This window comes from Cupressus sempervirens, chromosome 6, assembly GCF_028749045.1.
Source record: "Cupressus sempervirens isolate cs-2001-9-10 chromosome 6, ASM2874904v1, whole genome shotgun sequence".
Taxonomy (NCBI): Eukaryota; Viridiplantae; Streptophyta; class Pinopsida; order Cupressales; family Cupressaceae; genus Cupressus; species Cupressus sempervirens.
In genome coordinates, this window is record NC_143123.1 from 521066084 (window position 1) to 521088480 (window position 22397).

At 36.3% G+C, this 22397-nt stretch overlaps 1 protein-coding gene across 1 annotated transcript in view; it reads left to right on the top strand.

Annotated features, from left to right (window-relative positions):
• The window catches only part of LOC149553313 (uncharacterized), a 44533-nt gene extending 39301 nt beyond the window's left edge, over window positions 1-5232 (top strand). The window contains exons 5-13 of the mRNA XM_089788776.1: window positions 579-649; window positions 1022-1123; window positions 1233-1322; window positions 1467-1541; window positions 1639-1671; window positions 3118-3198; window positions 3852-3917; window positions 4367-4527; window positions 4636-5232. Of these exons, the coding sequence (XP_089644902.1) occupies window positions 579-649; window positions 1022-1123; window positions 1233-1322; window positions 1467-1541; window positions 1639-1671; window positions 3118-3198; window positions 3852-3917; window positions 4367-4527; window positions 4636-4651 (695 nt within the window). The 3' untranslated portion in view covers window positions 4652-5232. The remainder of the gene's footprint in view (window positions 1-578; window positions 650-1021; window positions 1124-1232; window positions 1323-1466; window positions 1542-1638; window positions 1672-3117; window positions 3199-3851; window positions 3918-4366; window positions 4528-4635) is intronic.
• The last annotated feature ends 17165 nt before the right edge of the window (window positions 5233-22397 follow it).

Below are 22397 nucleotides of genomic sequence, written 5' to 3' on the forward strand. Positions count from 1 at the left end.
AAGTAAAGGTCAACCATGAATATCGACAATTTGCGAGTTGCATATTTTAGAACATCACTAATAGTTTCCTGCAAATTTTGAGATTTTGAAAGCAAGAAGAAAGATAATATATCAGGAAAAGATCTCTTCCCAATTGGCAATCTTGTGGAATTTTTCCTGTTATTGTATGATATGAATAATGAAACAAAGCATGGTGGCAACTCTGTTTTGTGTGTAGGTCATTTTAATGGATAGATAAACAAATAAGTTGTGGTAATTAACTGTTGACATTTCCAACAAGTAGATATTCTTTTTAAGTAATGCATTTGGCGACATTAACAAATGTTATTTGACAGCAAAAAACAATCTTATTGGAAATTCCAGGGTACGATGTGAAGAAAGACTGAAAATGGGAGGATAGAGTTACTTGTTTTGATGTTCTCTCTACCTTAAATTTATATATTGTCAAAACTTGTTCTAAAAGCAAAATTTACCTTTACAAAAGAGCTTTTTGTTGATTAAAATGATAATGGGTTACTTTCCAAAGATTATTGTCTTGGCACTGGTAAATATTGCTTATTTTCTGTCTCCTTTTACAGGCAATCTAGCATCTCTTGCAATGCCAGCTGCCATGCTAGGAGCATTGGGCTATGGTTACATGTGGTGGAAAGTATGTTTTTGATAACCTTTGCAATATTAGAAGTCTTTGTCAAAATGTTAGTTACAGTAGTGTAATATTTATTTTTATGATTGTCCAATTTCTTTAATATGGCGCCTTAGATCTATGCTACTGGAGTACAGGATAATCTTCTACATGTGCAAAAGTATTATAGATCTGTTTGAGAACTTTCTATGAAGTATAATTTAACTGCTGTACCTTTTTACATGTGGCAATAATGTATGCATCTTATTTTGATACTAGAGTTGTGCACGTTCAAGAATAAATTTTGTACACATTTTGTACTTCAAGTATGTTTGTTTGGTGAGTGAGAATATGGGTATCATCTGCTTTCCTTACAATTTATGATTGTTGAATTGACAGGGATTGTCCTTATCTGATTTTATGTATGTAACCAAACGCAATGTGGCAAATGTTGTTGCTAGCATGACAAAACATTTGGACCAGGTTTCAGAAGCTCTTGCGGTAATAATAATGTAATTTTTTGGCGTTGCTTTAATATAATTGTTGCTCTTCAAATGTATGCTTTAGTGTTGATGTAATGGAGAGTGGAGTTACTGGTTTCTTTGTTCAGGCAACAAAGAGACACCTGACCCAGAGGATTGAAAACATAGATGAGAAGATGGATGAACAGAAGGAACTGTCTGAATCAATCAAGAATGAGGTCTCCTCTTGAAATTTGACTCTTGATTTTCTGGGTCATTTGTTTCAATTTTAGTGGTCTTTTGGCATTTTGCTAAAGGTTTACAAGATAATTATAGATCTCTACAAGCCTATTTGTTTATAAATTATAAACTTCCATGATCAGGTAACTGATGTTCGAGGAGACCTTTCACAAATTGGTTTTGACATAGAAGAAATTCAAAAAATGGTTTGTGGTTTGGTGAGTCACCTTAGTCTTGTCTAACAAATTTGTGCCTCAGTTCAAGGTCACTGTTTTATACTAATCCATTTTATTGCTTTGCGACTAACCTGTTCAGGAGAAGAAGATTGGTATGCTCGATGGTAAACAGGTAATTTAAGATTTAGCTTATTAACTCTTCATATCCCCTCATTTGTTTATGATCATCCTGTACTTGCTGCCCAATACCTTTTAACCTGTATCAATATTTGTATCTATATTAGTGAAGAATTTTGTTTATAGCTTTTCTCCATCTAATTTGTCTTGCATTCAGCCATCAGGTTAAAAGCATATTTTCAATCCGGAGAACCTTTTTTGTGGTTTTTGAGTAGGGATATGCTATGTTTAGTCGGTGTACATGTGTATCTATGCTCACGGACATGTTTTGATGTTCTTTCTGTAACAAGAATTAATGTATTTCTATATCAAGATACTTCTGCCCATCTGGCCAAGCGTGTTCACTGGCTTACAAATTTTTGTAGAGTGCACAAAGCCACTACATCCTTAGGTAGTGTCATGAATGACACTTGTAGCTCACACATTGGGCAGATTAGTTTACAAAGACAGGTTTTGACACACAACAAAATAATGACATATTGCTACCAACCTTAGACACACTTGCAATTCCATTTTTGTGTCAGTTACCGGATCAGATGTGGGGACAAGAACCCAGAACATGGATGCGTGTAATTTTTTTTGGGGTGTTTAGATGCATTTGGGTACATGTGTGCGTGTGAGCGTTATATACAAGAAATAAATAAAAAATAAAAGAAATATACAGATTTCAAAGCTAAATCATTTGATAATATTATGCACCATCGTCTATCAATGCCAAATGCAAAATATATAATTTTTTTTTTGAATTACAGTACAGAAATATACAGTCTAGGATGTGCATCCTGGACGCATCCAAACTGGTACACACCAGGACTGGATTTTGCAGGGACAGGGCACACATCCTGCAACACATTGATACTCTTAACTGATAGACTCATAGAGAGCTACTAAGTGTACTTTTAAACTCATTTAAGGTCCTCAAATTATATGAGATAGAGTTTAGATAGTGTTACAGGATTCTTTCCCTACCCTGTCTAGATACATGTATTTGCGTATGTGATACATGATACAAATGCAAAACTTCTTGGTACAGTAGCACACAATTCCCTGCTGTATCTGGTTTATAAAATAAATTTAAAAAACAATGCACAAAGATTAAGACATAGACAAAATTTGTTCTCTCACACATTTAAATCACTAAAGACAAGCTAAAGTATATACAAGTAAACATTGTGAAAGTTATCTTCCCTTAGATGTGTATGATCAATTGAATACATGTATTATTCTTTAATTGTCATATCTGCTTTAGAGTATCTTGAAAATTTTGCATAGCCATAGTTGACGCCATATGCATATCCAATGCTGCATCCATTTCCACAACTCTGCTTTTAGATTTTACAGTATATTTGGTCATTATTTGAAATTAATGAATACTTGTTCTATTCACAGCCAAGTGCATATACCTGTGAATGCCAATATTAACTGAATATTGTCACTGCAGGACTTTGCAAATGTAGGTGTGGCATATCTATGTAGATTTGTTGGGGGAGAGAAAGATGGCAACATGGCGAAATTTCTAGAGGTTAGTTCAGGATTTGAAGGGTACTTTGTTTTCTTCCTTGATAAAGCATTGATCAATCAATTAGCAGTTCAATTATACTTTTGTTTGCCTAAGCTATTAAGATACAAATTAATAGCAGGAGAGCAAGTCAATATTGGTGTGAAGGTCTTTGGCAAAATAGTTGTCTTGTTTTTCATTTGAGAATTTAAAGTAGCAGAGGGTTGCACAATTTTGAGGGCTTGATGTTTACTCTGGCAACTGCATGATGCTCTAGTGGGCTTGTTCATCCTGATTTGTGGATCTTCAAGAATCGTTAATGAAAATGCAAGCTGCATCACCTCAGAGGCGTGACTAAATGAAATTTCATGTAATAATTATATAGCTATTTAAATCTTTTTAAGATAATGTGCCAAATCAGAATTAGGTGTGATGCTTTCTTAAGTAAGAATGTATATATGGAAGACATTCTTTTGAATTCATTTTATTTATGTTGTTTACACCTTCCAGTTTATATATCTGTTCAATTTTTTTTCATTGATCCCTGCATATCATCACATAATTAATTAGATTAATGTACCCCTGTTATAGAAGCATGATTTGCAGATGTTATAAAATATTTTTAGAATTTGATATTCATTGCATTTAATGATGCAACATCAAATTTTGTTTGACAGAAAATGCCCGCAAAAGCTTCAAAAATGCTTCCTGCTCCTGTATATGCAGAGGGAAACAGTTTAAAGGTATAGTGTAAAATGTCCCAGTTCAATCAAAACTAAAAGTAATATTGGTTAAAATTTCTCCTTTTTAGTTGAATGTATACATTGTTTGGTTACAGTGGCTGCTGTTACTAATTGGTACTTCAATTTTTATTCTTTGAGGATGGCTGTGTCCAATATTTTTCCAAAAAAATTGATGGAAGGGATGTAAATTGATTCAATGATTTTATTCCCTTCCATATGTTTGTATTAGATAGAAGATCTAATTTTAGGTTTTAATTCAAATAATAATTAATTGGAGATTTTTCTAAATGCAATTCAAGTAATTATTTGGCTATCATTGGAAACAGCTTAGAGGTTACTTTCTCAATAATGGGCAACATGCAGTTTGGTATGGTTATTGGTTGGATATATGACTTTCCTTTTGCTGCTGTTCACAGGCTGATTTGTTTTCTTTTGTTGCAATCTTTCAGGGTCTTCAATACATTGCAGACACAATCCAGTCAGGAGAATTCAGAAATACAAATGCAAATGCAACACTACCAAATGAAATTGATGACCGCAGGACCATGACGCCTCCAACAGGAGCAAGCAGAGTACAGACGTCACAGACAAATAGTGCATCATTGGGCAGGTTTGAATTAATGACTTGAACATATGATTTCTGCTTTATTTGAATTATGTGAACTGTGAGAAGTGAATCAAACTTAAGCCTTATCTAACTGCGTCACTCCATCTGCAGGACTATTTCGACATGAATCTGCTAAGTTAAAAGTTTTAAACACTCTCAGATTGGTTGATCATCTGTTTAGGCACAATTCCGAAAATTATATAATTTTTAGCTAAGAAAACTCCGGCAATGCATGGTGGAGCTGACAGCGAAAATTGAGTTGATAACGTGTGCTTTAATCTCCCAGTCTGGTTTACTTTTAGTGTGAGACAATCTAAATTGAGTAAATGCAAAATTGGGCATAGGGGCCAACAATCTAGGATAATCAAGATTGACGTTAGGTAAAAGATTTCTTTGTGGAGGGAGCTGATATACCAATATTTTGTAATTCAACTATGAATTGATAAGGTCTACATTTCATAGTCTCTCTCTTGGTTTGCCACTTATCTCGAGTCATTTAATGTAAATTAATCATGCCTTTGGCTGAAGTTCTCTAGGCAGCCTAGAGATGGGTGTAAAAGCTGCCGAAGGGCTTAGTTGAACATCATTCGTGGTAGTCAAAATTTTATTTTATTTTGTGAAGGTTCTCTATTACAATTGCCATCTTTTACGGACCTTGATGTGAGATGATAAACCTGAAGGGAAAAAGCTACATGTTTATTAGTTCAATGGTTTCAAAGTGTTGTGCTTATAGATAGTTGCTTTGCCATTTTATAACTCCGAGAAATGAGAAGCCTGAACAATTAATCACGGGCTTGTTTCATGGCTGTTTGAAGAATTCTGTTAAAATATTACTTTTTGTGTTTGTCTTTTATGGACCTTGATGTGAGATAATAAACCTGAGGGGAAAAAGCTACATTTTTATTAGTTCAATGGTTTCAAAGCGTTGTGCTTATAGATAGTTGCTTTGCCATTTTATAACTCCGAGAAATAAGGAGCCTGAACAATTAATCACGGGCTTGTTTTGTGGCTGTTAGAAGAATTCTCTTAAAATATTACTTTTTGTGATTGGATATCTTATTGGCATATTGCAGAGGGATGCAGGGATTAGCTTATAAGCAATCTACATTTGAGATGAATCCTACAGCATGGAATGCTATGAATATAAGTTAGAATACTCAACTAGTCATTTGTAGCAACTTGATCTTTCCACTGTTCTTCTATCAGATACCACAGAAAACTGCTATGTTGACATCAATGACAAAGTCGGTCATGAATGTAACATATCATCATAGTAACATATCTACAATACTCCCCCATAGGAATATCATCAGCATTCATGCTTCCAACAATCTTACAACAATCTCCCCCTCTATATCATCACAATATCATCTCAGAATACATATTTAGTTCCTTAATTTATAGGCAATTGTCTCCTCAATTTGTGTTGAGAGTGATAGATTCCTTCATACAAATATATGCTTAAAACTAATAAAACAAATCTAATTACATACAAACCCACCCTCTAAATGGTGTTAAGTAGGACTCCACCCTTGTTTATATTAATTAATAGGTGTATGAGTAGTTATGGAATCTAAGGATGGGTTTTAGGACAGTAGTATTAATTTATATAAACAAGGGGTTGTTGACGCAAATAAAATATACTGTATTTCGAAACTATATATAAAATTTGAAAAACTATAGTGAAGATTCATCTTTTGTTCGAATTCATCGTATAAATCATCAATGTAAACGCTGCATCTTCTGGTTGAGGGTTTCTAGGCTAAGTTACCGGTACTTCCTCTTTTGCCTTCAGATGCTGCTACGATACGTATCAGATTCGGATACGTCCAAAAAACCCAGTGGAATCGAACAGGATTCAGATTTTTGAAGGCTGAAACACGTTTACAATTTTCAACCTGTAATGGGCACCCCTGGATGTCCCAAAAAACTAAACCAAATTGCTGAAAGGAATTATGTCAAACAGTTTGCATTCAACTTCTTATTTCTCCGTTTAATGTTTTAAACCCCTTATAATTCCGGAAATCAAACATTTATTGTTTGTTGTGTTTCGTGCATGGAATTGGTATCATACAACATAAACAAGAAAACAACTACAATGATATGCAAAGTGGAAATGAACTGCTGCTAATAAAATGTTATTTTCAGAATTCATAAAATCAAATACATAGCAGATTTATCAACTCACTAATTACTTCAGCAATATTGTCATAATACTCCAGCCCATGCTTACGAACTTGCTGCTACAATACTTTGTCCTCCAATCAGTCCACTACCTTCATAATACCATTCCCTCCAAGCGGCATAAGCGTCGGACAAGTAGTGAAGAAGATATGAGCAAAATATCAAATCTGCCTGTAGCCGGAAATGCAACTAAACTGCCTGATAATGAAGCCAATAAGAAAGAATTCCAAAGGCCAAACCCCAAGGGAATGACGTCTAGAATGTTACAAGAGAGGATAGACGTCCTCAAATGCCGAAAAAAAAGCTGCAACTCACACACCAATTTCTTCTCATATTCAACCTGTCTAATGAAGCCACAAATGCTTCCTTTTATTCTATTCCCACGGGTCCCCTCAACTCATATGGGCAATGTGGGATAAAAGATGTGTAATATAAAACATATATTAAAATACCCCTTATGTCTCCTTTGGGTACACATCACCATAAAATATATATTAAAGTAACACTTTAATATTTTACAATTAAATTAGACGTTACTTTAATAAAACTTCAGGCATTAAAATGTATTAGCAATCGGACTTCGAATAATGCGAGTGATAGCTCATCGGAAAGCTCTCACCGAGGAGTATCGAGTCCAATCACCAAAATTGACCTGCACTGTGTCCTGCCGACTTACTAAAAATAGTAAGTATGCCTGAAACTAAGTAAATCAACTTCGTTTTGGCCCAAACTGGAAATGACTAGGCCAAAACACTCCAAGATCCCATTAAACCCTTCGTTAGCCCTCGGGACCATGTAGAACAAGGCTAACGCGCACACACTTGGTCAACTGCTAAAATGGGAACATTACAGTCCGCCCCCCTTGAAATTGCTTGTCCTCAAGCAACCTCAGTCCAGCCTGCTGAATAACCTGCTCACTCTCCCATGTAGAATCTTCCTCCGGCAGGTCTTTCCATTTGACCAAATACTCCTTCACTATCCTGTTTCTAAGCTTCCTCTCTCTGGTATCCACAATAGCCTCAGGTACTAACACAAGCTTCCCCTCCTTATCCAAAGGGGGTAAATCTGCAGAAGGCACTACACTCTGACCAATGGCTTTCTTAAGCCTAGACACGTGAAACACATTGTGCACTCGATTGCCCTCTGGAAGCTCAAGCTCATAGGCGACTTTGCCCACTTTGCGAATCACCCTGTAGGGACCATAAAATCTAGGTTTCAACTTTTCAGCTCCGCTCTTCTTGAGCGATGACTGTCTATATGGTTGTAGCCTCAAGTAAACCATATCCCCTACCTCGAAGCTACGCTCTATTCGGTGCTGATCAGCATACAATTTCTGTTGATTCTGGGCCTGTTGTATATTCTCTTTGAGCACTTTCAGGATGTCCTGACTATCCTGCAATAAGTTTTTGGCTTTGGGCACTCTACTGTCCCCCAAAACTAAATCCATGAAGCTAGGTGCTTCATAACCATAGAGTGCCATGAAAGGAGTCATCTTGATGGACATATGATAAGTGGTGTTATAACAATACTCTCCCATATGCAACCATCTGATCCAAGCCTTTTGTTGTTTAGTTACATAGTTCCTCAAATATCCTTCCGCCCATTTATTCACAATCTCTGTTTGCCCATCTGTTTGCGGATGATAACTAGTGCTAGGTGTAAGATCTGTACCACACAACCTAAACAACTCTTGCCAAAAAACACTCATAAACTTACTATCCCGGTCGCTGACAATGAATCTGGGCAGCCCATGTAACCTGAATATCTCTTTAAAGAAAAGATCTGCCACCTGTGCTGCTGTGTAAGTGGACGGAATAGCAAAGAAGTGAGCAAACTTCGTCAAGCGGTCCACCACCACATAGATGCAATCCCTTCCCTGCACTCGTGGTAAACCAGTGATGAAGTCCATCGAAATACTTTCCCATTTCCTATCAGGAATGGGCAAGGGCTGTAATAAACCTGCAAGAAATGTGTGTTCTCCCTTATTCTGTTGACAAACCATACACTCCCTGACATACCTCTGAACATCATCCTTGAGCCCTTTCCATGAAAACCGCTCTCGGATCTGCCTGTAGGTCTTGAAGACCCCCGGATGTCCTGCTGTGGGTGCATCATGAAATGCCTTCAATATCGCCTCTCTCAAATGTGATGACGGAATCAAATAAACCCTGTCCTGAACTCTGATCAATCCATCTATCACCTCATAGCGATCATCCTGTATGGTACCTGAAATCAATCCAGAAGCCCAAGCATCTCTGACATACTCTGCTATAATCCGATCTCTCCAATCTCCTGAAATCTCTGCCAGAGCACATAAGTGAGGTCTTCGAGATAAGGCATCAGCCACCACATTTTTCTTACCTTTGACAAACTCTATGTCAAAGTCATAAGCCTGCAATTTAGTCACCCATTTTTGTTGCCGGTCATTAAGATCACGCTGGCTCATGAAGTATTTAATACTGTTGTGATCAGTCTTGATCACAAAACGTCCACCTACCAAATATGATCGAAATTTGGCCAATGCATGCATTATGGCCAACATCTCCCGGTCATAGACAGAATAACTTTTCTCAACTCCTCGGAGCTTCCTACTCTCGAATGCAATGGGATGCTTCTCCTGCATCAATACTGCTCCAATCCCATCACCTGATGCATCACAATGAAGCTCAAAAGGCTTTGTGAAATCCGGTAGAGCTAGAACTGGACATGAAGACATTACCTGCTTGAAATGCTCAAAACACCTCTGTGCTGCCCCTGTCCACACGAAGGCTCCTTTCCTGGTAAGATCTGTCAAGGGTGTAGCAATTTGTGAGAATCCCTTAACAAACCTTCTATAAAAACCACATAAACCAAAGAATCCCTTAAGCTGTGTAAGGTTTGTGGGAGTAGGCCACTCTACAATAGCTCTAATCTTTTCGGGATCAACCCGAACGCCATCTGCACTAATGATATGCCCCAGGTAAAGGAGCTCAGTCATGCCAAACTCACATTTAGATTCCTTGGCATACAATGACTCTCTCTCCAGAATAGATAACACCTCCTCCAGATGATGTAAGTGCTCCTCCCAGGTCTTACTGAAGACCAAGATGTCATCAAAGAAGATCAAGACAAATCTCCTCAGCTGCTTCCTGAATACCTGGTTCATACAACTTTGAAATGTAGCAGGTGCATTGGTTAGACCAAATGGCATAACCATGAACTCAAAGTGGCCATAGTGACATCGGAAGGCTGTTTTCTCAATGTCCTTTGCTCTCATCCTGATCTGATGGTATCCGGATCGCAAATCAATTTTGGTGAAGAAGCATGCCCCATGCAACTCATCAATCAGCTCATCAATCCTAGGAATGGGATACCTGTTTTTAATTGTTTTCTTATTTAGTGCCCTGTAATCGATGCACATGCGCATTGTCCCATCCTTCTTCTTTACCAATACTACTGCTGAAGCAAAAGGGCTCTTACTGGGCCTGATATGCCCCATCTCCAACAAATCCTTAATCGCCTTCTCTATCTCATCCTTGTGTTTCTTAGGATGACGATAGGGAGTAATCATAACTGGTTTGGCTCCCTCCTCGAGCTCAATAACATGTTCCATCCCTCTGTCAGGAGGAACCCCATGAGGAATATCGCTAAATACTTTAGCGTGTCTATCAAGTATCTTCTGGACATCTAGTGGATGACTCTTTTCTTGTGGCTCTGGTGAAGTTGGCATAATGTGGCACTCTGCCGCCCACTCTATGTCATCATGATGAAAAAGTCTCTGCATTCTCCTCAAGGACACTATTCTGCAACCTCCATCTGAAAGCCCTCTAAGTACCACAGTTCTCCCCTCATGCTGGAATCTCATCTCCAATTTTGCTAGATTGAGTGTGAACTCAACTAGTGAAGCCATCCATGTCATGTCGAGGATGACATCATAATCTCCCATGTCCACAACATAGAACTCATCTTCCAACTCGTAGCCATCTCCAAACCTGATGCGAAGATTAGATATCTTCCGAGTGCATAATAACTTATCACCGTTAGCCACCATGACTCTAAACCCATCATGCTCCTCTGTCTGTAACCCTCTCCTGGCTACCAACTGTGCATCTATGAAGTTATGTGTAGCCCCAGTGTCAATAAGAGATATCACTTTCTGCCCCTGGATAGTACCCCTGACCTTAAATGTGATTGCCTTTTGGGCCCCTGTCAAGCGTGCCAACGATCTATCATCCTTAGGAATGTTGCTCTCCTCTATAGTGTTACCCTCATCTGAATCGGAGTGCTGATCCTCCCCTTCTGACTCTGACTCTTCTGCTGAAAAATACTCCATTTGATTTGCCTTAGCCTTGAGAGAACATTTATGAGATAAGTCCCAAGGCTCTCTACAATGGAAGCACAGCTTCTTCTTTCGAAGTTCATTCAAGGTTTCATTGTCTCGTCCTTTTGATCCTTCTTTGGGTTTGCTATACTCTTTCTGAAATGATTTTTTGTCTTTGTCCTTGCGGTAGGAAGAATCTGTTGAATGGTTTTTTCCTTTGTATACCGAAGGGGCTAAATCTCGTGCCTTTTTAGTTGCTTCAGCTAACGTGAGTGGATCATGTCCCTTCACCCAACCTCGTAATGGATCAGCAAGACCATCACAAAATAACACCACCAATCTCCTAGGAGAGATATCAGTAACAAGTACAGACAAGCGCTGAAACTCGGCAATGTAAGCATCCACAGAACCTGACTGTTTTAACTGTGCTAGCTCCTTGAAATGTAACTCGGGATCCTTAGTGTCAAATCTCCCAATCAATGTTTCGGTGAATTCCTCATAAGATGTAATCTGATTATGCCCCAAAGTCACCATGCCATGATGCCACCATTCATGTGCAACGCCATCCAAGTGCATAGCCGCATACTTGATAGCCTCCTCCTCAGGCATAGGATTAAGCTGCAAGTATGTATCTACTTTCTGCACCCAAGCTCGTGCAGTCATCTTCCCTGAAGCATCATAATAAGGTAAAGAAAGTTTTCCAACTTTCTTCCTCAGCTCAAAGTTTTGATTCCTCCCTCCTGCTTTAGGCATGTGTCTCATTCTCAAGTCCATATAATCTCTAAGAGAAATATCCGCTTGAAACTCTGGTCCACTAGCCTCCCAGTCCCTCCTGAACTGATCCTGTAAAACGGTAATCTGCAGTTCGTTTACTGGATGAACTGGATCTCTGGGTGGAAAAGTGGGTAGAAGAGGTCTCGAGCTCACAGTCCGTGCTGGGTGTGCAACGTGTCTAAAGTTATCAGCCTCATTCACATTGTTGCCGTGTCCATTATTACCATTAATGTTATTCTCAGGACCATTTTTGTTGCCTTGGCCTTCATGGTTATTGTTTCCCCCGTTGTTATTGTTTCCCTCGTTGTTATTGTTTCTGTTGTTGGCATCACCTGGATTAATATTGACACCCATCTGTCTAGCCATGAGCTGCAACATCATGTCCATTCGCCTATTCTGCTCCTGCTGCATACGCTGCCCCTGCTCTAATATATCCAGTAATTGTCGGAACAGTACCTCCCCTTGATCTGGACCAGCATTTCTGCCTCCGCCTAATCCTGTATTCCTGTCATCTCGATCACCCATATTATTTTCCTGATCACAGAATATCTCCTCTGTGTCTGTATGGTTGAATTCAATGTCCCTCTGCACGGATGTACTAGACTGTTTGCTTTGTAAGTCTGAAATCCTATTTTGTCTTGCTCTGGTATCGCGGAAATTATAAGACCCCTGTCGCATGCTCAAACATAAATGCTTAGCCTGTGTTTTTTTTACTTACTTTTTCCCTCTATCCGGCTGTTCCAAATTCCCTATAAGACCTCCACAGGATGGTAGGACTTATAGCTCTGATACCACTGTAATGGGCACCCCTGGATGTCCGAAAAAACTAAACCAAATTGCTGAAAGGAATTATGTCAAACAGTTTGCATTCAACTTCTTATTTCTCCGTTTAATGTTTTAAACCCCTTATAATTCCGGAAATCAAACATTTATTGTTTGTTGTGTTTCATGCATGGAATTGGTATCATACAACATAAACAAGAAAGCAACTACAATGATATGCAAAGTGGAAATGAACTGCTGCTAATAAAATGTTATTTTCAGAATTCATAAAATCAAATACATAGCAAATTTATCAACTCACTAATTACTTCAGCAATATTGTCATAATACTCCAGCCCATGCTTACGAACTTGCTGCTACAATACTTTGTCCTCCAATCAGTCCACTACCTTCATAATACCATTCCCTCCAAGCGGCATAAGCGTCGGACAAGTAGTGAAGAAGATATGAGCAAAATATCAAATCTGCCTGTAGCCGGAAATGCAACTAAACTGCCTGATAATGAAGCCAATAAGAAAGAATTCCAAAGGCCAAACCCCAAGGGAATGACGTCTAGAATGTTACAAGAGAGGATAGACGTCCTCAAATGCCGAAAACAAAGCTGCAACTCAGACACCAATTTCTTCTCATATTCAACCTGTCTAATGAAGCCACAAATGCTTCCTTTTATTCTATTCCCACGGGTCCCCTCAACTCATATGGGCAATGTGGGATAAAAGATGTGTAATATAAAACATATATTAAAATACCACTTATGTCTCCCTTGGGTACACATCACCATAAAATATATATTAAAGTAACACTTTAATATTTTACAATTAAATTAGACGTTACTTTAATAAAACTTCAGGCATTAAAATGTATTAGCAATCGGACTCCGAATAATGCGAGTGATAGCTCATCGGAAAGCTCTCACCGAGGAGTATCGAGTCCAATCACCAAAATTGACCTGTACTGTGTCCTGCCGACTTACTAAAAATAGTAAGTATGCCTGAAACTAAGTAAATCAACTTCGTTTTGGCCCAAACTGGAAATGACTAGGCCAAAACACTCCAAGATCCCATTAAACCCTTCGTTAGCCCTCGGGACCATGTAGAACAAGGCTAACGCGCACACACTTGGTCAACTGCTAAAATGGGAACATTACACAACCCATATCTGAACGTTTTTGTGATGACACGGCAACTTGACTACGATTTGAGTTCGATTCTAGGTAATTCTGAACATGATGTGCTTGTTTTTAACCCTTCTTTCCACTTGCAAAATCCCTAAATTCGAATCTGGAAAGCGTTTTACATTTGCTGCTCAGTCATTCTTTCGGCTGCAAAACAAAACCCTTTCGTCAGACCGTAGAAGCAGCCGTGAGGACGGGAATCCACTGCAATTGTGACGACAACCTGCATTAATCTGTGTCCAAGTCGAGAATTTAGACAAGTATCGGGCTGTGGAAAATCCGCATTTAAAATCTGCGACACGTCCAAGTTCATTCTGCAGCCAACGTTTAACTTCATTAGTTATCGGGGTGTGTATTAAAATGATTTATGTTTTGTTCTAAAATTTATTTGATGTTTTAAACTTCAAAACATTATATATAATATGAATCGTATATAATTATTAATATAGTAAGTTTTTAATTTTTTTAATAAATTAAATATAATATTTAAATTTAGATAAGTTTTTTTAATATTCAGGTAGTATAGTGTTATGTAATATTATAATGACTAAAATATTATAATATGTTTTAATATTTATATAATAACATTTGTTATAAATTGTAATGTTATAATCTTAATATAGTTTTAAAATTTATTTGATGTTTTAAACTTCAAAACATTATATATAATAATATGAATCGTATATAATTATTAATATAGTAAATTTTAAATTTTTTTAATAAATTAAATATAATATTTAAATTTAGATTGTAAGTTTTTTTAATATTCAGGTAGTATAGTGTTATGTAATATTATAATGACTAAAATATTTTAATATATTTTAATATTTATATAATAACATTTATTATAAATTGTAACGTTATAATCTTAATATATATTCAATATATATTATTTAATATTTAAAATATAATTTATAAATGTTCCAGCGCAATATTTATGGTAGTTAGTTTTGTTTCTACTTTTCAGGCTATATATATATATTTATATAATTTTTATATATTTTTTTATGGACGTACCCAGACGTACCCACGTATGCGTACCTGTGCCCGTACCCGTACCGGCAACTTAGTTTCTAAGGTTTGTAAATGCTTCACCAATTAGCAGGAGCCATGACAAAGAAGTGAAAGGTTGAGATTAAAGAAGCAAGTGACCATAAAAAAGAACTTCAAAAGCTGAAGCACAAGAATGCAAGCAGAACAATAATTCATCATGAAGCTGCTGGAGGCTTTAGATGATGATGCAAGAGCAGGACCATCCGGGGGCTGTACAATTCTATGTACCCCCAAAAGAAGATTTGATGATTTTGGTTTTTAAACATAATCTTTTTCTCGTTGCTCCTGTTGGGGATCTTGGACAGCTACAAAATAATAATCTCTGATTAATGGTTACTACTGTTTGTCAGACATTTATTTACTTGTACTGGGTGGTTACCACCTCAGGTGTAACTGTTCTATATTGTGCTGCTTTTTCCACATATTATGGCTGCTTGAACACTTAGAAGCTCCACATTTTTGTTTAAAATTGGCACACCTATTGCAACCAGGACTGCGGTGATTACCTTGCATATTCCTCCAGCAATGTACTGTACTTGGCATATTTGAGTAGAATAAAAACAAAAAATGGACAATACATGTAAATTATTGATGCTGGTCATCAGTGGGATGAATTTCCGAGTTAAAGTATGTTTAGGCTGGAGGCTTGCAGGTATATTTTGATTTTTGAATTTTTGAGTATTTTGGATTGCTAAATGCTTACAAATTAGTGTTGCCAGGCTACATATTGGGTTGTAGTTAAATCTTTTTGAGGTGATTATTTCTGTTTGCTTTGTACTTTCTTTTTCTTGGGCTGAGTAACTATATTAGGCCATGCAAAGTTTGGTCTGGGAGTCATTAAAATACTGTTCTGATTTTAATGCTCTGAAGTTTGAACCACTTTGTTGGCTGCTGCTATTATTAGAAAGGTATGTGAAGCTATTTGAGCTGGCTGCTTAACTTTAGGGCCCCACTACTCAGCTGCATTAAGTAGTGTACCAGATCTGGTCACGCTCATTGGGATTGCTCAAGTCATTGGTTTTGAGAGTCCTATAGAGTCTTGATGCAGGTGTGTGGATCTTTGAGGGCTAATGATAAGACATGGTTCATGAAAATGTTGGATTAACAGGGATGTTGAGAGCAATGGCAAGTTAAGAGCATTGGGAACAACACAGAGGAAAGGTGTATGTGTTGAGAATTGTAAGTGAGGATGCAAAAGTAGACCTAAGGGCTGAATCAGCTACAGATGGAGATAGTATGTTATAATGGGAGTTTGAATGCTGAAAAACCAGCAGATTGGATTGCAGAGATGGAGAAGTATTTCAAATTTGAATCCAGTGTTGGTAAATAGATTTGTCATTGTGAGTGTTTTCTTTAGAATGACTCTGTTCGCCCTTTGAGCGGTGACAACTGTGCCAACAGATGGATAGGCTGTAACTGATCACTATCAGATTACAATCTTCCTCTGCATTTGAGAGGGGCAGCTCCCTCGTATGATGGGTGTATTTGTGTACTTTTCACTTTACAAAAAGGGGGAAAACAAAACTAAAATAAGATATGAATATAAACCTCAATAGTAGACATACGACTGCTGATTGAGATTCACAAAAGAAACAATTTACAAGGGAGTTTTGAGAATATAGATGTAATGATGGTGAAAGTAATATAACAAATCCCGACATACAAAGTGATAAGCTATACGAGTACATCCAAATCAAGATACCATGAAATGAATGTGTTTCTTTGCTCCAAGTCAAATGCATTCTTCATTATCTTTTTGAGAATATACAAACTCAAAAACCCTTACACATAACATGAAACTAGAATTCATTTAAAGTTCCTGTAAAAATTTCTCTAGGGTTTCCCCTTTGCAAAAAGTTCTTCCCCCCTCTTTCTATATTAGAAATGACTAGGCTCACCTTTATGACTAACCCATAACCTCTTAGGATAACTTCCTAACTACCTTTTTGCAACTATTTGTAATAACTACCTAGGGTAACTACTTGGTTGTCATTGGTGACAACTCAGAATAACTATTCTGGTTACTACTTAGAATAACTGCCTTTTTGAAATTAGATTAGGATTTCCCTAACTTATTCAAAAATTAAGATCCAAAGATAAATTTTGTTGCAATAAGTGATACAAGTCACTTTTTGAAATGATACTCTACAAGTTGTAACATTGAAGAACAATTGAAGAACGAAAGCACTATTTGATCTTATTGAGGTAGTCACCATCTCCATATGCTTCTTCTTTGTTTCTTGTCACCTCATCAATTCAGCTTTCAACGAAAATAATCCCAACTGCATTTGCTTTTGACGATTTCATTCCCTTCCAAAGTGTTTGCAAAAGTTTATCTCATCCATCCTTGTCCTTCCACGGATTTGTTTACTTTGAAGAAGTGTATATTAGAATACTAATAAGAACATAACATTTCACCCTCTTAAGAAATTGCATATGATTGACTTGTTTTATTGAATTCTTTTCGAGCTCTTTTCGCTACCATTTCCACAATCAAACCCAATTTTTATACTGAATAGAACCATTTACAAATATGATAATCTCCCTTCGTAATATCCTTCTTTGTAGTCCTTCACTTTGATTTTTGGAATAGAAAGTTTACTTCTAAAACTTTTTTTTGCAAAGTAGATCTTTCCTAGTTTAAATTTGATTTCTGCACTTAATAACTTAGGCTGAAGTTGTTGACATACAATCATACATATGTCTGCTCACCTTTTGATAATTCTGTATTGTGTGTCTCATAACTTCTACACCACAAATTTTTTTAGAAATCCCTCCAGCGAGCATTTAGATAACCAGAATTACAAAAACATTATCAAAATTTAGACACATCTGACGGCTTAGTGAAAACTTATGGCCTTTGCACTGAGACATAATATGATTGCATATAAATTCGTGCAGAAGAGAATTGGTTTGGTATTTGTCAGTTATAGCTATTCATCAAATGGATTTTATTAGATCTTTACCATCTTGATTTGACATGAGATTGACACAACTTGAGAAGTATTCTTTCAAACAACCCGCGTCTTTCTGACTTCACATTTGGATGCATGCTTACCAGAGTATTTCTAATTGTCTTGTTCGATAAAATACCTCTTTCATTATGCTTTGTCCATGACTTGTGCTGAAGCTTCCATTATTATCACATACTACTATTTCTAGAGAGTAGATTGGCAGGTGGTTGCATATTTTTCCTTTTTTAGAATTTCTAAAGACTTTTTAACAATTCCGTCATCATTTAAAAAAAAAAAAAAATATCTGACTACCTTTTCAATGTTCGTGACCTTTCATTGAATTGGTATACAGCCCATGAATACCATTTTTGCATGCAACTGTCTCCTTCCATGAGTGATATTTATTTGAACTTATATGAAAATGGCCTAAGTCATGCTCTTTCGCCATGTAGACGCACCAACTTTATGTGAATCTTATGATCATTGCATTTGATAGGATAAGGAACTGCAACGAATAATTAGTGGTTGTGCCTCTGCTTTTATTTTACATACATGTCTATAGAACTCGATAACAATCTTCTCTTTAATGCTCTGAGAGATGCCAAAGTCTCTTTCTGTGGCACGGGCAAGGAGACTTGGAAGGGAAGCGTGGTTTAGTTTGACACTCGCTGACTGCGTTGCGTGAGGTTTCCAAAAACATCCTCAAAGATCCCATTTTTTTGAAAATCACATTGTCCATATAATACATGCATAACTGTCGTTGGTGTGGATCTAGGCTTTGTCCTAGCAATTCTCACTTTCTCCACAGGTTCGAAGGTGCCTTTGAGCAAACTTTTGTTTTAAAAACCTTGCAGTTTAACATTTTCCATGGAATAATAATGCTCTGAAGTGGTCTTTCAAATTGTCCAGCGTGTCTTGATTATGCTTCCTCATTTGCATGCATTTTTATCATTGCATTTTGTGAGATATATCTATTATTTCATACTTTGTTGAATGGGTTGCAGGCTTGAAAATCCATCTATATTTTGTGCGTAACTCTTCAAAAGCATTGCCAGCTGTAAAAATTTATTCTGAAAAGATCAAAGTCCATAGTGAAAAATGTTGGCTCAATAATTGAATCAATTATATGCTTTAAACATCTTTTATTGATTTAACAAATCTAAAATATGTAATCAAAAGATATAGCAACCATAAGATAACAACCGTGCAATGTGACACAATATATGCTAACCAAGGAAACCCATGATTAGAGGGAAAACTCCAATGGGTAAGATGCCCACAAGATGATGTACCAATATAAATGTTCTTTGTGAAAGGATGCAATCCTATTAGGAGTCAAATAAATACAATAAGTACATATGAATCCTTGCTAGGAGATTTTGAGTCTTTAGGAAGATTTTAACTCTGTTAGGAGTTGATAGAAAGACAATTGAACCCATTATCCAAATTGTTTTAGAAACGTTCTCACTAAACAATTCAAGATAATCGATCCAAAGAAAATGAACTGATTGAAACATATTATCTTGCCAATACAGTTCCTTTAAAGTCCACAACTGATTCTTAGCATCAAACACTATTCCGATCTTCACAAATTTGCATCCAAAGCTCGCATAACATTACATCAATAACATATGACCACATATGATGATTTTCAACCAAGAAAACATCTTTCTTTTATACCAAAGTTCTAATAACTAATTGAGTCATCCTTGAGGCTTACCCAATGTACAATGAATAATGTAGGGCCATCGTAAGATATTACATTTAGGTTCCACTTTATAATACAAGTTACATCAATAATACAACACAACTGACTTCCAAGGAATACCTTGCACGTTATCCTTCACAAGTCTTCAAAGGATGAAAACCAAATTCCACCACCTCAAACATAGCATCATGATCATGTCTATGACCAAAATCCAAGCCCGATGAACAAGCTTCAACCTCACCAAAAAGATACAAAACAAACAACAACATAATTTCTTGCAAACTGTCTTGTAACTAGTCTTCAACAAAACTTCATAATTCTTTCCGTGCACATAGACATAATAGACATAACATCTGTGAACATTCTCAAACATATTGGTAACCCCACTGAAAGTAACTTAGTAATCATAAACCCTGCTGGACAAAGTCGTCTCTACAACTTTGCCAAAACTATATAAAAAGATGATAAGTTGACATCAATGTAAAACCAAGTCATGAACACAACACATAGGCACTCAATCATCTCCCAAAGCATATTGACAATCATAAGTTATTCATGCTAACAATCATCGCTTTTGGTATTGATGACAACATTTGATGGAAAACATCAAAAGTTCCAAAAATACCAAAATACATTTCTTCTAAATCTGCCTTTACTCCCCCATTCATGATGCTCCATGATTGTATATCTCTCCACTCAAAAATCTCTCTCATAGATATAGACACGTAAGGAGTTTTTCATGCTCTAATCTCCCTCATTGATTAAACAATATTTTTCATCTATATCTCTACCCATTGACATCAATGAAAATTGTGCCATTATGCCAACTCTAGAAGTTCAATCATCTCCAATGCAATTTAAAAAAGCTCACCAAAGACACTATTAAACATTGTACAGGAATTCTTAGTAACTCTTCCCAAAAGTGACTACTTCCCTTAGGAAGCATCACCAACATGCTATCCAAATGTAAGAATAAGCGCTGAATATATTGGATTGATGCAATCTTACATTGGTTACTCTGAAGAAGGTTGAGACAAACCCCAAACATACTTCACAAGTACTCAGAAGTGTCCTTAGCCAAAGGTTTTGTGAAAATGTCTGTTATCTACTCTTTTGTGCTAACGTATTCCAATTCGATCTCTTTCTCTGCTACATTTTCTCTCAATAAATGATACTTTAATGCAATGTGCTTATTCGTCGAATGTAATACTAGATTCATTGAGATATTAATTGTGCTTGTTTTATCACAATGAATGATAATAGGTTCTGAAAATTCAATAGCAATGTCTTGTAACATCTGCTTAATCCAAATAACCAGATTATAATTATTTGTTGCTGTTACATACTCTGCTTCTACTGTAGATTGTGATATGCAATTTTGTTTCTTACTTGGCCATGAAACCAATCTTCCTTCCAAAAAGAATGTTCCACCATTTGTGCTTTTCTTTTCATCAATATTTCTTGCCTAATTTGCATCTATATATGCACATAAGGTAAAGTCATGTTATTTTTCATACCATAAGCCATAAACTGGTGTACCTTCCAAGTATTTGAAAATTCTTTTTACTGTTGCCAAATGTGTCTCTTTAGGATCTGTTTAAAATCTGATTATTTGCAGCCTGTAACTATAGGTGTTCCAAATGGTTTATAATTCTCCAAGCTATACTTTGCCAACAAATCTTTAAGATATTTAGTTTGTGATATGAAAATGCCATCCTCATTTTGATTTATTTGCAATCCCAAGAAATATTTCATCTCACCAATCATACTCATCTCAAATTCATTATTTATTTCTTCTGATTTTTTTTTTTGTTAGCTTCATCATTTTTTCCAAAAATAATGTCATCAACAAATACAACGATAATTAATAAACCATCTCTTTTTCAAATACATGTAACTGCTTGTATTACCTTTCTTAAATCCCACATTTTGTAAATGCTTATCCAATCTTGCATACCAAGCTCTAGGTGCTTGCTTTCAATCCATACAATGCTTTCTTCAATTTGCAAACCATGTCTCAGTTTTTTGTCAAGGAAAATCTACTAGTTTGTTTAATGTAAACTTCTTCCTCAAGCTCACCATTAAGAAAATTTGACTTAACATCTATCTGATAGAAATCTTAAAATTCTTGTTAGCTGCATATTGCAAAAATATTCTTACTGCTTCAAGTCTAGCAACATGGGCAAAACTTTACTCAAAGTCAACTCCTTGTTGTCAATAACATTTGCATACTAACCTTGCTTTGTTTCTTACCACTTCTTGCTCATTCATCTTGTTTCTGAATATCCACTTAGTTCCAATAACATTCTTATTTTTAGTTATAGGAACCAAATCTCAATTCGTTCTTATTCCTTTTTCATAGCCTTATCCAAAACTCATCTTTACAAGCTTCAACTACAGTCCTAGATTCAACTTAAGATTCAATTATATGTTATAAACAACTTTAAGAAACCTCAAACATGTAATAAAAAAAATAGCAACCATAACATAACAACGATGTGATGTGACACATGATATGTTAACTAGGGAAACCTTCGATAAGGGGGAAAACTTTGGTGGGAATGGTTGCCCACAAGGTGATGTAAAAATATAAATGTTCCTTGTGAAAGGCTGTGACCCTATTAAGGAGTCCAAAAAATACAATCAATACATATGAGTCACTGTTAGGGGACTTTGAATCTTTGTCAGAAGATTCCAACCCTTTAGGAGCTGTGCCAACCTTGTTAGGAGTTGATAGGAAGAAAACTAAACCCACTGTCCAAATTGTTTCAGAACTATTCTCACAAAATAATTTAGGATAACCTATCCAAGAAAGCTAAACTAACTAAAACAACAACTTATCTTGCCAATATAATTCTTTTGAAGTCCACAACTTATCCTCGGTATCAAACACTACTCTGACCTTCACACATTTTCATCCAAAACTTGCATAACATTACATCA